The sequence below is a fragment of the Pseudorca crassidens genome, chromosome X (genome assembly GCF_039906515.1).
Source record: "Pseudorca crassidens isolate mPseCra1 chromosome X, mPseCra1.hap1, whole genome shotgun sequence".
NCBI lineage: Eukaryota > Metazoa > Chordata > Mammalia > Artiodactyla > Delphinidae > Pseudorca > Pseudorca crassidens.
Genome location: NC_090317.1, coordinates 129,962,028 through 129,981,943, shown reverse-complemented (window position 1 = coordinate 129,981,943; position 19,916 = coordinate 129,962,028). Strand labels below are relative to the sequence as shown.

The window sequence follows — 19,916 nt, the reverse complement described above, 5'->3', positions numbered from 1 at the left end:
CTAAGCTGCCTAGATTTTTCTGGAAGGCGGGCTCACATGATCTAATGCAGAAGCTTCTGAACTTCGTAAGACTCACATTTTACACCATCATCCAATGAGATGTCATACACAGATGTTTAACCGAAGCAGAAGTTTCCAGAAAGGATTTATTTCTTCATAGAGTCATCACTTCTGATACTTCCTGATTCCCTTCTGTTTTATTTTATTTTTTTTAATTATCTGGTTGTGACACGAAATGAATGTCATGACTCAACAGTGGGTCCCAGCCTGCATGGCAGACAAAGCTTTTACCTCATGGGTGAGCCTTCCAGTGTTTTACGAGTAAGAGAACGGCCCTTCCCAGGTACAGTGGCGCTCTGTGGATGGCAGCCCTACCCGTTTAAGCCACAATACAACCGTCTGCTGTTTGGCAAACTTGCGGAAGCAGCGGAACCCTCTCCTGTCCCTGTCCATTGACTAGCAGTCCCTCAGAAACCTGTGGGGAGGGGGTGAATAATAACGCTCCTGATAAAATCACAGGCTTCAGGAGTGATCCTCAACGTCCAGGGTGAGGCACATCTTGACAGCATGTGGTGTTTGGACACAGATGATTGAATCTCTAGGCTATATGAATATTCATATGATTAGGAGGAATTTTAATGGGTTCCTTGGCGTATGACTTTGGGACGGGATCGAAACAAATTTGATTAGCCTAAGGGTATTGAACCTCAACCAGTTCATCTTTGTTTAACTTTAATTTCATTTATTTTTTATTGATGTGTAGTTTATTTACAATGTTGTGTTACTTTCAGGTGTACAGCAAAGTGATTCTGTTACATATACTATAGATATACTATGTACATATATAAATTCTTTCCCAGATTCTTTTCCATTATAAGTTATCACAAAATATTGAGTAGAGTTCCCTGTGCTTTACAGTAGGTCCTTGTTGTTTATTTGTTTTATGTATAGTAGTGTGTATCTGTTAATTGCAAACTCCTAATTTATCCCTCCTCCTGCCCTTTCCCCTTTGGTAACCATAAGTCTTTTATGTCTGTGAGTCTGTTTCTGTTTTGCAAATAAGTGCATTTGTATCACTTTTTTAGGTTCCACGTAGAAGTGATGTCATATGGTATTTGTCTTACTCTGTCTGGCTCACTTCACTTAGTATGATAATCTCTAGGTCCATCCATGGTGCTGCAAATAGCATTCTTTCATTCTTTTTTATGGCTGAGTAATATTCCGTTGTATACTTATACCACACCTTCTTTATCCATTCATCTATTGATGGACACTTAGGTTGCTTCCATGTCTTGGCTGTTGTAAATAGTGCTGCAGTGAACATTGGGGTGCATGTTTCTTTTCAAATTAGAGGTTTCATTTTTTTTGGATATATGCCCAGGAGTGTGATTGCTGGGTCATATGGTAACTCTATTTTTAGCTTTTTAAGGAACCTCCATACTGTTTTCCATAGTGGCTGCATCAACTCGCACTACTGCCAGCAGTGCAGGAGGGCTCCCGGGCTCCTTTTTCTCCACACCCTCTCCAGCATTTTTTTTTTTTTTTTTTTTTTTTTTTTTTTGCGGTACTTGGGCCTCTCAGTGTTGTGGCCTCTCCCGTTGCGGAGCACAAGCTCCAGCAGCGCAGGCTCAGCGGTCATGGCTCCTGACGCGCAGGCTCAGCGGCCATGGCTCACGGGCCCAGCTGCTCCGCGGCATGTGGGATCTTCCCGGACCGCGAACCCGTGTCCCCTGCATCGGCAGGCGGACTCTCAACCACTGCACCACCAGGGAAGCCCTCTCCAGCATTTATTGTTTGTAGACTTTTGGTGATGGCCATTCTGACCGGTGTGAGGTGATACCTCATTGTAGTTTTGATTTGCATTTCTCCAATACTTAGCGGTCCAACCAGTTTATCTGGATTGTAATGGGGTTTCTGCAGTTTTCTTCCAGAACTAGATATTTAAGATGCTCTAGCAACACCGTAGTGGGAGGTTATGCTTATTGAATTATTTGAAAAGGGTTTAGTCTTTAAATAGGTGATTCTAATGTAAACGACTGTTGCCCACATTGGAGCAATGCATAAATTGGTCAGTATTAGGGACAGTACTACCATGTGTGTACCATGATGTCATTCACACCCAAACCTTCTCATATACATTATCTGAAGATTCAAAGATTTTAAACATCTAGGTAAAATCATCCTTGGGTAACATCGTCTTCCTGTGTTACAAGAGATATCTGATTTGCTGAATTGTTATTTTCAGGAATCTAGAGAGAATTGCCTTAATATGGTACCAAAGAATCATAACAGACTGTGACACTATCATATTTATAAAAATTTTTTTCAGGGATCTGAAGACATTTAAATATGTGTCTCTTTGACCAGAATATCCTGAGAAATTTAGGCAGGGCTGACGAGCTCTGTGAGACATGGATTCAGGGCTACTCAGAAGCAGAAGAAGGAAAACCTCATCCAAGCAATAACGGTGTTTGTGAAGTTTATTCAGATGCTGTTGAATGAAAATTTTCCGATTGAAGCCAGTGCTTTATTTCAGTGTATTGATCTAAAAACCAGTTTTGGGGTACACAGCTCTCCCTGGGTTCACTTGTCAAAGGTGATGAGGAAAATGATTCAAGCTCTCATTTCTAACATTTATATTCTCTCTCTGAGCCTTGTGGATGAAATGATTTATACTCAGACGTTTGTTCTCGAGATACTGACTTGCGATGTGAAGATACAGATGACAAGGGCATAAGGGGATGGTGCTTTATTGGTTTGTGACTGTCTCAGATGTAGTCTGCTGAACCAAATTTAGGTACGTGCCCGGGATTACAAGCAGGTGTTTCCAAGTTGAGGAGATTGAGGGTGTGGAATATATAACTGTGCACTCCATGATCCGTCACCCTAATTTACTCTTTTAGGGATAGAACTTATCTTGGGAAGATGCTTCTACTATTAGAGACTTAGATAATTAGCTCAACACATGTTCTAAGCTGTACAGTAATTCGAGACAGGTCATCCTAAACACACTTTAATTAGCAAGAAATCCTTGTTGCTCTGACGGGAAAGGAATGACCTGTAGATTTCTTAGAGATACTTAATCCTCCTTATATGCCCTGAATGAAGGGCCCTTCAGTCATTCCAGCTTTCTCCCTGGTCATGACTCTCATCCATGCTTTGTAAAACAGATCCAGCTTGGGTGCCCAGCTAGGGATGTGTTCAAGTTTTAGCAGATACTGTTTAGATAGACGCCAGGCACTGTGGCTATACACGTATTCTTGGTCACGTTTCATACCTGTCACGTCTTACGTGCTACAAAAGGACCCTGGAAGATGGGTGAAGAGATGTCTTCTTGTGGAGGAATTTGAGGCTCAGAACTTTGGAGTGAGAGCAAAAGCCCCACAGGGAATAGTAGATAGCAGGTTAGAACCCATATCTAACTCTCCGTGAGGGCTCTCCTGAGCGGACCATAACAAGCTTGCTGCCTTCCTTGCCGCCACATATACTCTGCAGACTTACCAGTAAGGTTCGAGTGTGGATTATTTGGAAGGAGACTAGGAAATTCAGTACCCCTTCTCCAGATGGAAGCGTCCGGGTCCCATGCCCCCAAAGGAGAACACACCTGGGAATTCTTAGATAAACTCATGTTCGTAGTACAATCCTTAACCGTGGCGAGGGAGAAGTGGCTGAGTATTCCGAAAAGATAAAGGCTACGTGGTGACGGGTGAATTTAGCAAGTTAATTTTGTTCCCGAGGTAGTTTTTTAGTTCAGGTTGAACTGCATTGAAAAAGGTACGATGTCAGCGGGTGGAAAGAGGTTCACGTTTCCAATCGTCCTTCATAGAGAGAGGTGAACCCGGGTCATTTCTGCCACGGCAAGAGCCAGATTTGTTGGCCCCTTCCCTCCCTAAAGTCACTGAAACCGGCGTTTCGTTGCTAGAAAAAGCATTTCAGTTGAAAGGAACCACTGTGTGTTTCTCTGCCAGTAAAAACACCCTCACTCTGAAGAAATATTCCAAAGTGATGACTTTATACAAACCCACATAATTTGTATAGTTTAGGGTATCCAGTTACTGGATTCATAAATGCATATGAAATCCACCAGGAGTGTTCTGTTCTCCAGGTCCTGGTTTATGGGAGTTGCATTGACATTACACACAGACACAGACACACACACACACACATGTGTGTGTGTGTGTGTGTGTTTGTAGCTTTAAAGCCTATAATCAAAAGTGAAATCAATGCTAACCATTTTCAGGTAAGCTCATTTTCAGATATTTCTTGTGCTTCATGGAAGTGTCCTTTAGGGTCTACCAGAAAACAAGTCCAAAAGCTGGAGATGACATAGAGTTCTACTTTTCATCGGATTCCCCAGAGTTGTAAGATCCCCTTTTTCTAACTTTACCAAACCCTGATCCCTGACCTCTCCCCACAGGGAAGCCACGTGACATCAGAATTATGGGCAGTATGAGTGACTGCGGGCAGTAACATCCACAGGGAAATGTCCTGCCCTTGGTGGGGAGTCACGGGGAAGAGCCCCCCACCCCAGACCTTTTCTGTAGTCCGCAGTTTTATAGTAAATAAATACGCCTTTGTACAAGCATCGCTTGCGTCATGGTAACGCCCTCAGACCCGTGACAGCTGATAAATGTATCATCGGATACCTGACCTTTTATCCTGTCCTAGTGCTGTCAGCGTTCTGCACACTCGGGGTCCCGAGATGCACTTACAGGGCACCTCCAGCCTAGCCTTTCACCTTGCCAGCGGGGCTGTGGTCTCAGTGGCCGTGATGAATAGCTGTGATTGGACACAAAGCTTCTTTGGAGCAAAGGGATCATTTCATTAGTTTAAGCCAGAAAAGAATAGGGGCGCCATTGACTTTAGTTCTTGGTGAGAAGAGTACATCAGATGAAAGATTAAGGGCAACACACAGGGAGACACGCGCGTACAGGCACGTTCAAAAGTGAAAAGGTTAAATAATCAAAGAACTGTCTTGTTCAGTAAGGGTAGATGCTACTTGATTGGTTTCCTTTTTTTTTTTTTTTTTAATATTTATTTATTTATTAGGCTGCGCCAGGTCTTAGTTGCAGCATGTGGGCTCTTAGTTGCGGCCTGTATGTGGGATCTAGTGCCGTGACCAGGGATCAAACCTGGGCCCCCTGCATTGGGAACACGGAGTTTTAACCCCTGGACGACCAGGGAAGTCCCTTGGTTCGTCTTCTGCCTTTCATCGGGCAGCAGGACATGAATTTAGGAACGGGGAGTGGTTCTTTGGCCGCGCCCCTCCTTCCAGGCTGAGCTGAGCTGCAGGCGGAATGCGGTCCTGGAGAATGCTCATCTGTAGCCATCCTGGGTCCAGGCCCACGGCATTCCTACCTGAACGGGGTCTGGATAAAGCGCGCTCGGACCTTCCCTTTTTCATCAAACCCCCAGATCTCTTTGGTGCCCCAGGATTATGACCCGAACGGGAATCAGGAGGTGCGAGCTTTGGTACGTCAGGCGTTAAGGCGCAAATACGCCGAGGCCCCGGCTGGCAAGGAAATGCGTGCTGGGCGGGATGAGGCTTGGGGCCCGAGGGAGCCGGATTTGGTGCAGCCCATTCGGATGGCTGACTCCTGAGAGCTCCCGCGAGCTGCTGTCCCGAAGGAGAGCGGGTGGTACTCCCAGCATCCCAACGTTCCAGAGCAATCAGAACTACCGACTTGCGTGTGTGCGGGGGACTATTTCGGGGGATTTTTTTTAAGTTGGACATTTCTCGATTTTTAAAAATATTGGCCTGGTTTTTTAGCATTCGGTCCTGATGTTGAGTGAATTGCTGTGCGCTCCACGTCTTAGAAGGGATCCCCATTATACTCACGTCCCTGGTTCCCTCTGGCGAAGCGTGAGGGTGGTCTGCTCACATCCTGCATGTGCTTCTTTCGTGGGTCCAGGCTGGGAGGGAACCTGTAGAATAGATGACCTATCTTTATATCGGGCATCCACCTACTGACAGAGGTATCCCAGACAGGGCAGATTTCCTGGGATGGGGTAACACAGGCAGTCTTGTTTGTTTCCCTTGGAGGGTCCATTCAAGGGGGCACACCCCCATGCTGTTGTACCCCCATCCTTTTAGGGCACTCCTGAGCACTTGGCATGATTACTCAGCCATACTTCCTCTACCTGCTTCCAGGACAAGTCACGATGACCCCTTCGGCGAGGCAGTCCCCACTCATCACCCACCTGCATTGTCCCCAGAGATAGTCTATGAGGATCCTTGTGTCCACTTTACTGGGCGGGGGGCCTTCTCCCGAGAGGAAGGGGCTCCGTCTAGAAAGCTGAGAGTGGACAGGGCCTCTCGTCAGTTTGTCGTGAGCCTGTCGTCTTTGCCAGGGACCAAGCATAGACTTGAAGGAGGGGGACACGAGGAGGAAGAAGACAAGAAACAGAAACAGAAGCAGAAGGAGAAGAAGAAGCAGAAACAGAAGTGGAAGCGAAAACAGAAGAAGCAGCAGAAACTGAAGAAGCAGCAGAAGCAGAAACAGAAGTAGTTTGGAAATCCATCTTCTTCCCTAGTGTCAAATCTCCTATTACAACGATTTCCATAGCTTCTTTCCTACTACCTGAAGCATAGAGAAATTTGACTTTTTTTTCCTACAGATGTTCAATACCTCCGGGTTAGGATACTTAACAAATGAACGCCAGGTAATTTAAAGCCGGAAGCATCAAAGAATCTTCCCACCATCTGTTCCGGAATGGGGCGTGTGGCTGACCGCAAGCCCTTTGATTGAAGTCCAGCTGTGCGTGGAGGGTTGAGCCCGATGATGGATGCTGTCTCCAGTCAGGCGTCCTCGCTGTACCCCATCGTGGGTACAAAGCCATATAATCTATAGGAGTCGCACAGAGTCAGAGGCAAGGCTGTGTGTGAAGGATCGTCTCACAGAGAGAGCCCGTCGTGAAGTTTCACAGATGAGGCCATCGTGGGGAAGCTAGGGTGCTTGTGGGGAAGCAGGGGTGCTTGTGGGGAAGCAGGGGTGCTTGTCAGAGCTGGGGGGATGCCAGCATGACTAAAGTCAGGGCAGCATCTCAAATCTCGTTACACAAACCGACTTTCACACCTGGGTATCTATTTCTTTTCCCTCTGTGTTTGTGGGGGGAAAGGTGGCTTTCATGGTTTTCCTGTCTTCGTTTTTATATTGAAGATAGATCTTCGTTTTTCTGTGGTTTTGAAAGTAGCATGTGCTACTTTAAAAAATCAAAGCAGTATAAAAATATAAAGAAGTAGAAAGTTAAAAGTGTTCCCAGGTTTTCCCCCGTCCCAACTAATCATCATCCTATTAGTGGTGTCTTTCAGTTAGCGGTAAAAATCCATACAGTGGGGTTTTTGTTTTAAAAAATGTATTCTGAAGCGTTCAGTGAATCGTTTGGGACCACATGCCGTAGAAAGTGTGCTTTTAAAAGCTCACCAGGTAAGGACACAGGTTACGTCTCTGCCATCGTCCACTGCTGTATCTGAATAGCACCCAGGGGACAGTGGCTCAGACACGGGTGCATTTATGGAAAGCGCACGGCAGGAACTTCTGGAATCTCTCTCTCTCTCCAGGAGTGAGTCCTGACCCCTACCAGGTTGAGATTCACTCTCCTTCTCTGTATCCATCCTCTGATGCGCTCCATCGTGGAACTTAAAGCAGCTGAGACCAATTATTGATGGTCTTGTCTGAACTGTGGGCTGCTGATGGCAGGAGCCGGTCCAGCTTAGCTTTATATTTTTAGTGCGTGGAGTCACGTGGGCAGAATAGATGTGAAAGGCCTGGATGGATGAAGGGAACAGCCAGGCATGTCCATCTCTGTGCGTACAGAGTGGTGGTCACACGGACTCCGGCCGGGTGACTGTTGACAGCACTACCTGGTTTATGCCTTCGTCTAATCACCAGCATCTGAGGGGTCTCAGGAGGAATGCACAGACGTCCCTAGCTGCATTCCTGTCATTCCCGACGCTACTCAAATGGGGACACTCGGTGAATAATCAAGGTCAGACTTTGTGAAGAGGAACACGGTATGCAAGACCGTGGCAGACAGAAAAAATAATAATAATAATGCCATAGCCGTCTTCTTGCCTAGGTTTCACTCACGCGTGGACGGGATGTAAATCTTTTTGACTCTGAGATTGGAGTGATTGCAGGTTGCCGGGAAGGTGCAGAGCTGCCTTCTGTATTGGTAACAAATAGAGGGAAGGCATGTAGCAGCTGAAAGTTCTATCTTTTCACACAGCGTGCGAGACAGTGGCAATAAATTTTCAAGAGAGTTGTTTACTGAAGCAGCTAATAAAAAAGGAGCTAAGCAGTTATGGAGAGATCTCCCTCCCGCCAACTTGCTCCAGCGTCATTTAGTTTTCAAGGTCATAGAGAGAAGAGAGACCTGGGCCTTGTGAACGAGGGAGGATGGCCTTTCCTGTGCTCTTGAAGGATAAGGCTGAGCAAGGGTTCCTCCCTCCACACCAACGATCAAGCTGTCAGTCACATCTCAGGATGTGTGCAGGGCAGTAATGATGGGATGTCTGTCCAGCCCACATGCCCGTGCTACACTGATCACACCTCTGTTCCCGGAGGGTAAATCTTCGTGGTTCGGAGTTTGTGCAGCTGGGTACGCTTCCCTAAATGTTCCAGGGTTGGGTTTTGTGTATAAAACCTCATCAGTCTTCTTGGACACCTGGCACCTTGGCTGGTATCTGTCACGGGCAGTCTACTGGATGCCAAAGAGATTATAGAAAAATAATTCTGTACATAGGGGCGTATTTATAATCAACGCATGGATGGCCCTCTCCCCTTCCACCCAGGGTCCCCCTACATTACAAGACAGAAATCACAACCCGTGGTCATTGATTGAGCCCCAAAGGGGTACCTCTTGGACTCAACTCACCTGTTCTTCCTGCCCTCTTTATGAAGGATGTTCGTCTTGGGCTCCCTTGTTTGCTTGTTGCCCCCACTTTATCCTTTGTTTTTTCATCCTCACCTCACGTTTTCAAATGCCTTCGTCTCATGATCCCTGTGATTATAAAATGCCGATAATGTTGGTGGCTGCCTCTTTCCTCAGTTTTCTTGTTTTTTTTCCAAGCTGTTGGGCGTGCAGTAGCTCATCCTTCTCTGCCAATCACATCCTGCATTTTTTTTTTTGTTTTGCGGTACGCGGGCCTCTCACTGCTGTGGCCTCTCCCGTTGCGGAGCACAGGCTCCGGACACGCAGGCTCAGCGGCCATGGCTCACAGGCCCCGCCGCTCCGTGGCATGTGGGATCTTCCTGGACCGGGGCATGAACCCGTGTCCCCTGCATCAGCAGGCGGACTCTCAACTGCGCCACCAGGGAAGCCCACATCCTGCATTTTAAGTTATGACCATGTACATGCTTGGGAAATGGAGTTTTTAAGCTTCCTTGTCTATTTTCCTTAACGGTAAGTCTAAAGATAAATGGGAGAGCAGAGGAGCCTCAGGTGGCAGTGAAATTGTACCCATTCGTAATGTAACTGTCTATTTTGGGACGAGTATGAAGAGTGAGATTTTATGTTCATTTTGGGAAATCCAAGCCAGTTTTTAGCGCCCTAATCTGCTTCTTGAGAAGGAGGTACAGTGCATCCAGTTGTGAGGAAACGTGTGCCCAGAATGACTAGGGTGGAAATTGAATAGGCCTCCTGTGTGGCCAAAGTCCATGGTGGCCCATGGCTTAGTCTCACTTCTTTCAGGGTCTTCAAGGGTATGTACCCTTTGAGGTAGCCAAGGGATGCCTTTGGTACACACGCTCATGCAAATATCATCAGATTGGATGACAGCCCCTGTGCGTCTCTCTGCACGTGAATATCTCTTCTTTTCTTTCTGAGAGGCAACAGTGAGATTTATACAACAGAGATGGTGGGTTCTAATTCTCCTGCCTTCAAACTCTAGTTACTGAGAGAAGTGGGGCAAGACACTTATAACCTTTTTTTTTTTTTTTTTTGCTATCCTAGTTGTGAAATAATAGCAGTATTTCTTCATTTTATACTCTTGTAAAAGAAAAAAAAAATGTGACAGAATTCATCTCCCAGCGCTGGAAATATAAAACACTATTCAAGTAATCAACAACAAGTTGCTGAATTTGCTGTTTTCAGAGAACAGGAAGTGCCCGACTCACTCATAGTGTGTTCTTTTGTGTTTATTTTCTGTTCCCAAAAGTGAGCGACCTTGAAAGTGTGATACTCAGTAGATGTGAGCAGTTGACCCACAAGTGCGGTAGGAGCTGAAGGAACCCAAGTTGTATTCACATTAGGAAACTGAAAATGAATTTAGAGAAGTGTCGTCCATTTATTTATTAAAGGTAAAGTTACGGCATTTGTGAGACCCAGTTGTAAATTTGAAGTGGTTTTGGTTATCATGAGGGGTTAGGTTAGTAAGTAAACACATACAAGCAACGTTGCTTGAATTAAATAGATTCTTCCTTTAGAACTTTTGCTCCGTGGCCAAGATGTCGAACACAGGGTGTGATTCCTCCAAAACAGCCAGAGACTTTTGACTTAGGTTAGAAGTTTGGAGATATAGATCTACATATATAGGTAGACACACACACAGACACATATGTGTGTGTGTGTGTGTGTATAAAATATTTATACATATATGTGTATATATATTATTTTGTATATATAAAATATATATACACGCATATATATATATATGTATGTATATATATATATATATATTTACATGAACCATGTTGCATTCATGAGTCCCAAGTCGTTCACTAACGGTCTGGGTGGCACTTTTGAAGCTGAAAGAGCTAATGCAATATTTAATTGAATAACAGAGGTTTATGGAAGCGATGCTACCTGCAGTCATCGTGCTGGTGCCAGGAATCCACAGAGGTAGATGACATGCCCCAGCCTGTGGTCTAGTGGGAGAAGGAGAGCATATAAGTGATCCTTGGGGAGACCAGCAGATGCTTTGTCAGAAATTACGTTCATTCACCCGTTAATGCATTCATTCCCTTCTTCATTTGTGCCCTGATAGCCTTCAAAAGGGCACTCACTCAGTATTCCCTTTTAGCCAGAAAGGAATTGCTGATGGTCGCCTGGAATAAGGTATAGGAGAAGGCTATTGCATGAAACTGGAACACAGCAACTGAGTGCATTTCTCAGAGGTCCGCTAGATGTCAAGAGGAAGTGATGTGACTAATTGATCCCTTTGAGCAGACTCAGGTGTGAATCCCCAGACCTCCCTACAGTAACCATGCTGCCAGGCAGTTGTCCCAAGGACCACATGTGCACAGTGACTTTTAACGCTCCAGGGACTTACAATGCTCCAGCATCTGTGCTTTCTCAACAGTTCCACCAGACTAGGTTTAGGTGTACTCTGAACTACGAAAAGCTTTTGCAGTACCATCCGTCTCTCTTGACTAAAGTATAGATTGAGGCCAGTTCAGAGGATGTTCCATTCAACTTCCAAAATTCAGTATTGACAGTGGAGTGTTCCTGCCAGGAGACTTGTTCTCTAGGAGAAGGTGTGCAACATGGCAGCACACAGAGTTGAACTGGCTTTGAACTGTGGATCTAAGTAGTTGACAACTCAAGATAGTGTCCTTACTAGGTAGGAGCGTGTGCGCACGCACGTGTGTGTTTTCCAGAAAGAATACAGTTTTGTAGGTGCTTCAATTCATATAAATTTCAGAGAGAGAGGGAAGAATAGAATTCAAGAAAAAAGTAGGTCATTCTCCAATACATTTTTTTTTCTGAGTTGTCTCTTTGGAGAATATCTCAAGGACATAGCACATCAGTCTACTGAACTGTAGAGGGTACAATGATTACCTATGGAGAGAGACTTGCCATCCCCCAAATAAGAGATTCAGTATTCGGCATCATTCAGTGGTGTTTTCTGAATTTTCAAACTGTATCGTGTAATCATAGGTTGATCCTAATCAGAATGGTGGCCATATCTTCTTTATCCATTCATTCGTTGATGGACACTTAGGTTGCTTCCATGTCTTGGCTATTGTGAATAGTGCTGCTATGAACATACGGGAATGGATGAGGAAGCTGTGGTGCATATATACAATGGAATATTACTCAGCCACTAAATAGAATGAAATAATGCCATTTGCAGCAACATGGATGGACCTGGAGATTATCAGACTAAGTGAAGTAAGTCAGAAAAAGACAAATATTATATGATACTGCTTATACATGAAATCTTAAAAAACTGATACAAATGAACTTATTTACAAAACAGAAGCAGACTCACAGACTTAGAGAAAAAACTTATGGTCACCAGTGGGGAAGGGTAGCAGGGAGAGACAGATTGGGAGTTTGGGATTGACACGTACACACTGCCATATTTAAAAGAGATAACCAACAAGGACCTTCTGTATAGCACAGGGAACTCTACTCAGTATCCTGTAATAACCTAAATGGGAAAAGAATTTGAAAAACGACAGATACAGGTATATGGATAACCGAATCACTTTGCTGTATGCCCGAAACTAACACAACGTTGTTAATCAACTATATTCTGATACAAAATAAAAATTTTTGTAAAGTTCACTGCCATTAAGTCGGAGCTGATTTAATTTTCCTCAGTTCGTATGCTGAATCTGATATTATCGTTTGAGACTGAAAATTATACATGCCATCTTTTTTAACCAAGGGAATAAACATTTTCACTTTCAGAATAAAAAACAAGCAAGCGGCAACGGTGGCCAACATGTTTATTTTGCTCTTGGATGTTGGTTATTTTTTCAGGAACGCTAAGACCCCTTTCCTGCTTGTCCTGGCTTTCCTGCACATGCATACGGCTCTCTTCTCTTCGAAGGACTTTGCCGGCAAAAGTAAACACGGCGCTTACGGAGATGCTGCCGAGGAAATGGATTGGAGTGTCGGTATGTGTCCCTTTATCTTCCAGTCTGTCCTTCAAATGTGACTGAGGCTTTTCCTGCTTCTATCTTACTTCCTCTGAGTTTCCACCTATGTCCCCGTTGCCTTTAGAGACAGCACGTGCTTTTTGTTTTTGTGTTTCAAAAACACTAACTGTGAAAGGTAAGCGGAATACAAAACGCATCTCAGCCCCGAGTCCATGCTTGTGTTTACCAATGGATACAGCAGCAAGAGGAGTCTGGGTCTGTGGGCTGGTGATCAAAGAGATGAACGAAGAAAAGGAATCAAAGCATTAATCCTTATCACCGCTTATTCTTTTAGCAATTCAATGTGCACAACCCCTTGTCTGTAGCGAAGTTCAGCACAAGGTAGATTCGGGAGGCAGAGGTCTCGCCATGGGCTACGGCCTTGGTGAGTCTCCAGGCAGTAGCCCTGGAGTCTTCCTTGGATGCTGTGAGCCCCGCTGTGTTTCCTTCTTCTGCAGCTTGTGTTCTTCTTGCTGCATCTGTGAGGACGGCAGGAATTGCCTTGCTCTCTGTGTCCCTTCTCCCTAAGCAGGTTACCCTATTTCTGAGAAACGTAGCATGTTTTTCAGAGGTACTGGGAAGACTTGCTTCTGAGGTTTCCTTTTTAAACGGTGTCTTGCACATCGACGCGAGATCACGGTGACCGTGCTTTCTTCTGCACAACTAAGCCGTCTCGGGTCTATTCCACAGAGTGTGGAGGAAGCCGGAGTATGTGGGTGAAGCAAAGGGATGGAAAATCAGTGGGTTCTGAACTTTGCATTCAATTCCTATCTATCCCAGAGATGTCTCTTATGGTGACGTTGCTCGCTCCATCTGGACAAAATTGGACAGAATTGAGCAAATGGCACCCGTGAACAGGTTGCTTAAGATTTTTGCATATTTCCTTTCTTTTCCTTTCCTCCCCCCACCCCCCGCCCCTCTTGTTCTTCCTTCCTTTTCTTTTTATGCCCTGGATTGATAGTTTTTTCATCGAGATGTTTTGGAGGTGTTTGAACATGGCCGCAGAGTTTCTTGGTTGGTTTGTATTAAAAGCAAACTGAGCGTGATTTGGTCACCAACGTTGGGAATGACAAGAACAAGTTTTGTTTCATTTAAATCTTCTAAGGAGCACCGTCTTTTGGACAAGATGACTGTACCCTTATTCTAGCTTCTAGCTCTTTCTGTTACTATCTCCGTGAACTTCAGAGATGTCTTAAACCTGTGGGCCTGATGAATTCAGACGAGGTAACTTCCAAGTTTCTTTCTTTTCTAACCTTGTCTGTGATGCTGTCAGATAACAGAAGTGAGCACAGATGCTGAACACGTACTAGGAAAAATAAAACCAGAATAACCTGCCTAATGAGATGCGTAAGAAGAATTCATTATACTTAGGGCTTTGACATACACCCATACAAGCCTGCCTTCTTTCATTTTTCATTCTTAAAACGGTACATGTAAATTAGTATCCATTTTCCACACCGTAGTAGTGTAAATCACTAGAGTACTTCGTAGTGTGAGTCAGTAGAATATTTTATCTCTTTAATGAGCATTATATGTTAGCGTAACAGGTTTCATGTACACCTCTCTGACGTTTGTTGGCTGGCAAGCAAACTCATGCTGGTGTCATCACGCCTACTGATTAATTTTTATTAGAGCAGTACTTATGCCTACCCTGACTCATTAAAAAAGTCTACGTTCCAATGTTTTCCTGCTACTGGTCCCTCTTGAATAAAACAGAGAATGTTTTTTAATCTTCGAGATCTGCATTAGACCCTGATATCATATTAATAGATGATTGTGTTCTTTTTTTTGCCAAAAAATAAAAATCCTTCCCTTAAGCCATTGCATTCATTTCTCAGGATGTTTCTGTTGTTTTACAAATACCTCTGAGCATTTGGAGGAATAGTCCTTCTTTCCAAAATGAGCCTTTTATTGTCACACAGAAGGGGACTGTAGCACTCTGGATAATTATGTAATAAAATAACATGAGAGTATTGGCTTAAAAAGAAACGCTGCTAGTACCGTGGGCCGCTGAGCTACAAGGTGTTACCCAGAGAGGGCACGTCTCTGTCCTTTAGCGCATTTTCTTTCTAAGTGTTTGGAGGCGACATCGTTATATGCGGCATAACTTTCCGCACTGTGGGTTTCTCTGTACCTGTAAAGACAAACTCATAAAAAGAACCTTTCTTACTTAATTGTCCGCCATGGCCAATCTCACCCCATATCATGGTGCTGGATGGCCTTATTCTTACCTGTGCGATCGCTGTAGCTTGTCTTGTTATCATGACGCAGGAAGGACTGACTGCACAGATGTGGTGTAAGGTCTACGCCGTGGAGCTCGCGGTAAAAGCTGGCAGGGGTCGCTGAAATCCTGGAACTCGAATACTGCCATGCAGTTCGAGGGGTGGGCAGTGTTCTAATACTCACAGCCACCGCCTACGAAGTGTGTGCCCTGCACCTGGTCTGGGACTTCACAGGTGTCCCCTCCCTTCGTGCTGTCAACAATCAGGGCAGCATTCCTGCTGCGTCAGAGTGGTTTACAGTCGACGGTAAGTCACAGGGAAAGAGCCGGTTCCTTCATTCATCACCTCTAGTAGATGCCATTTGTGTGCCTAACATTGTTTTTTTTTTGAGGGAGAATGCAATGATGGTGAGACCTTGGCTTAAGAGAATTTAGGGGCTCCTAAGGGATTTAAGATTCTTCCAGTTGATCTTGTAATAGCCCAGAGCAGAAAGGAATGAATGAGTGTCCCGAGGGAGGTGCAGATAACGCTCGAGTGGTTTCGAAGGGGAAGGGTCTCCGTATGTGACCAGTGGCCGGCCTCACCATTTCAGCAGGGCACACTTACGGGTGAAGCCTTTGGGCAGTCGGGGCTCTATTGCCGAGTCTGATTTTCAGCTTCTCAAGCAGCAGAGCTTTGGGGGAGGAACAAATGGGTAAAATCAAGTGTTTTCCAATGCACTCCACGTATTTTTTCTTTGGGGGGAGGGGGGCGGGTGCGTGTCATTCTATCTGTTGTAATGACATCTACCAGAGACCTGTGCATGGATGGGGGGCAGAGGGAGCAGGTGGAGGGATGGAAGTGGTTCCCGCCAGTGGTGTGTTATCTGTGACGTGTCCCCGTTACAGCGCTCACAGGGGCTCAGGTGGAATTTGCCTGCGATGGGCTTTAATTTTGCTCAGGATGAGACTGGCAAATTCTGTAACCTACAAAGAGAATGCAAGTGAATGCAAGTTGAGAACAATGAGGTGAACATAAAAATCTCTGACTTCAAACCTTTCAATTAAAAAAAAATCCCTGCCACTTCTAAGGGTTGAGACCCCGTGGCTTACGTGAGATTCTTTCTTTCAAACAAAAACACTAAGTCTTTTTCTTACGTGGAAGGAACACCAACCTTCTTAGTGGGACCCCGGAAGTCTTCAGGCGTTTGGTTGTCAATTGCTTTGGGTCTGTGATCCGGCATCCCTACGGGCCGTGTCTGATAAGGCAACCTCAGTTTCTCCAGCTAGTGATTCTCCCGTTGGGGCTCTGGGCAGCACCACTGTCTGTGGGTACAGGAATGGAACAGTGAACCCAGCGGAAGGAAAAATAATGGATGAATTCATGAAAGGCGAGCCGGGGGGATGGTACAGAATGAATCCTTTTCCATACCTGCCGTGTGGTAAGCCATGTGCCACAGAGCTTTCTTGGCCACACGTCAAATCTGTCTTGACAAAGGGAGAATACATTGGAAAGCCTCATTTAGCAGGAGATCAGGATGGTCCCAAGAACCTCGAGAAACCCAAGGAAACTCTGAAAATAAGAAGGCTTAGGGATTGGTCCAAGTCCCTCAAACATACAGCAGAATTCTAACCAGCGTTTGGCTTATGGGACATAGCTCTAAGGAATGATCCATTTAAAAACGACTGTTTCTAAAACTCTTGGATTAAAATAGTTGTTGGAGTCTGAAATGCAGTGTACGGTGAATAACCCCTCAGTGACAGGTGCATTTACTCAGGCAAAAGTGCTCTGGTTGCGTTTCTGTAGAAGACATCTTCTTTAGAATGCTATAGACCAGGCCCATAGTAGGTACCCAGTAAGTAATTTTTCAAGGTCAACCCACGGGGAGCAGGTGCCTGTAAGTTGTAAGGCCCTGACTGTGGTGCTGGAATTGCTAGGAAAGCATGGCTTTTTCTTACACATGTGGATACTGGTCCAAAACGTGTGGCAGTGGATTCGATGACTTTGCAAGAATATTAAAAGCAGTCGAGCACCGTGTGACTCAAGTTGTATCTCCATCTTAATCCAGGATAAAAGGTTCAAAATCCACCTCCCTGTTTCTAGTTCTCGAGAACTAACGTTGCAATGTCGATATTCTTCGTCCTTCTTCTGTTCCACAGAGAGTGTCATCTGAGCTGTAAGCTTGTGTGTTTCGCTTGGGATTCAATACATCACTTTTCCATCTTGAATTTTTAAAATGCTCTCATTCTTGATAAATGAGACCTTCTTTAAAACGTGAAAATCTGTACTCAGCCGTAAAAAGGAACAGAATTGGGTCATTTGTAGAGACGTGGATGGACCTAGAGACGGTCATACAGAATGAAGTAAGTCAGAAAGAGAAAAACAAATATCATATATTAATGCATATCTGTGGAGTCTAGAAAAATGGTACAGATGAACCTATTTGCAGGGCAAGAATAGGGACGCAGACATAGAGAACAAATGTATGGACACCAAGGGGGGAAGGGTGGGGTGGGATGACTTGGGAGATTGGGATTGACATATATACACTACTATGTATAAAATAGATCACTAATGAGAACCTACTGTATAGCACAGGGAACTCTACTCAGTGCTCTGAGGTGACCTAAATGAGAAGGAAATCCAAAAAAGAGGTGACATTTGTAAACGTAGAGCTGATTCACTTTGCTGTACAGTAGAAACGAACACAACATTGTAAAGCAGCTCTACTCCAATGTAAAAAAAAGTGAAAATCATGTGTTTGTTTCTGAGGCATCCTGAAAATGGAAGGGCAGGTAGGGATTCAAAGGAAGGGCAAAACAGGAGGAATCCCCAAAAGAACAACGAAAGAACAGCCAGAGGATGAGAATAACGACGAGGAGAAGTAGGGTCATGGCACTCAGGGGTGAGGAGCATCTCAAGGAAGGAGGATTAGCACCAACCAGGACTTCTGAGACATCACGTAAAGAAGAGGTGAAAAGGCAGCAGTGCATTCAGCGACCGTGAACTTCAGGATTGCATCAGATTGCAAAGCGAGGGATCTTTGAGGAGCTGGCGGTCAATGAGGTTGGATATCCCTTTTCTTTTAGCTGAAGTATAGTTGACTTACAATGTTGTGTTAGTTTCATGGGTATTCCTTTTGAAGAAGCACAGAGGAACTCGAACACAGGGATGACTTATCAGACTGTGTCTAGCTCAGCTGTTTGGAGACTGTGATCTGAGTGTTGGCATCCCTATGTGGGGACTGAGTGATTTGCAGTCCGATGCAGGGGCAGAGAGAAGGGTCAAGGAGTTGACGGATGACTGAGATTTTGCCGGGGTGTACCACAAAACACGACTGGACGTGAGAGTTGGGTGGTCGTCAGGAGAGCGACTGGGCTGGCAGAGTAGGGGAGGGGAAGGGAGAAGGAAGGGGACTGGTGGCTTGGGAGGTGACAGGTTGGAGGTCCAAATCGGATGGTAGGAAAGGTGTTGGCAGGCTAGGACAAGGTGAAAGTGTTTACATTTCAGGAGTAGGACAATTCCAGCTGTTCCCAGATCCATGGCAGGTATTTAGTTTTTTTTTGGCCACACAGCATGGCATTCGGGATCTTAGTTCCCCGACCAGGGATGGAACCCGTGCCCCCTGCAGTGGAAACGCGGAGTCTTGACCACTGGACCACCAGGGAGGCACCTGCGGCATGTATTTAGGATGACGAGTGACAGACTGGGATGCAGTCGTCTCACGTCAAGAGATGAAGTAACTGGGAAGCCAGGGTGTTCAGCGGGCACCTTTGGGGTGACAGGGATACACCATAGATGGGGACCTTGGCACTTTAGGGCTGGGTGGGGGGCTGGAGGGCTAACGGTGGACTTTACAGGGAGAAATGCCGAGTCATTAGGGACCACGTGTTCAGGAGCTGAACTTCCAGTTTCATGAGTTAGACAGTCACAATCGAGACTTGGAAATTATTTCAGGGCTGGGTCACCCGTGGAAGGTCCCAGTTTTTAAGAGGTTTCAGGGAGGAACTGGGGTGGTCCATGTGCTCTAAAAGCTCCCAGCCCTGTGCAGCAAAGCCGCATCTGTCAACTCAGGGACGTAGAGGCGGTACTGAGAGCTGGGGGCTCGAAACACGTGGATCGTTGTTACTTTGTAGCCTTTGGGCCCAAGGTCGTGAGCAGTGCTGGAGGTGCACTTTGAGGTCGTAGGAACCAGAACGTGGAGGGTTCCGTCATAAAACTCTTAAGCTTCTGAAGGAAAGCACGTGTATTGCCCAGTCTTCTGCAGCGGAGGTTGGAGGTGGTGGGAATTCTTAAATGTGTTTTTTTTTTTTTAATTTGCATTTTGTTTTAAAATGCGCTCTGCATGAAGGAATGCTCAACGTAGCTAATTATTAGAGAAATTCAAATAACCACAATGAGTCAGAATGGCCATCTGGCCATCGTCAGAAAGTCTATAAATGGTGGAGAGGGTGTGCAGAAAAGGGAACCCTCCTATACTGTTGGTGGGAATGTAAATTAGTGCAGCCACCGTGGAGAACAGTGTGGAGGCTCCTTAAAAAACTAAAACTAGTTTTTGCCATATGATCCAGCCATCCCACTCCTGAGTATATGTCCAGAGAAAATCGTAATTCGAAAAGGCACATGTACCCCTGTGTTCATTGCAGCACTATTTACAGTAGCCAGGATGTGGAAACAACCTAAATGTCCATCGACAGATGAATGGATAAGGAACATGTGGTACATGTATACAATGGAATATTACTCAGCCATAAAAAAGAATGAAATAGTGCCATTTGCAGGAACATGGATGGACCTAGAGATGACCACACTAAGTGAAGTAAGTCAGGCAGAGAAAGACAAGTAT

General features: G+C 45.2%; 1 protein-coding gene across 5 annotated transcripts in view; it reads left to right on the top strand.

The window, feature by feature from the left end:
- Positions 1–19,916, top strand: part of LOC137217388 (steryl-sulfatase-like) — a 184,765-nt gene that overhangs the window by 103,024 nt on the left and 61,825 nt on the right. For all 5 annotated transcript variants that reach the window (XM_067724154.1, XM_067724156.1, XM_067724158.1 and 2 more), the window contains one exon: positions 12,712–12,848. In XM_067724154.1, coding sequence (XP_067580255.1) covers positions 12,712–12,848 — 137 coding nt within the window. The remainder of the gene's footprint in view (positions 1–12,711; positions 12,849–19,916) is intronic.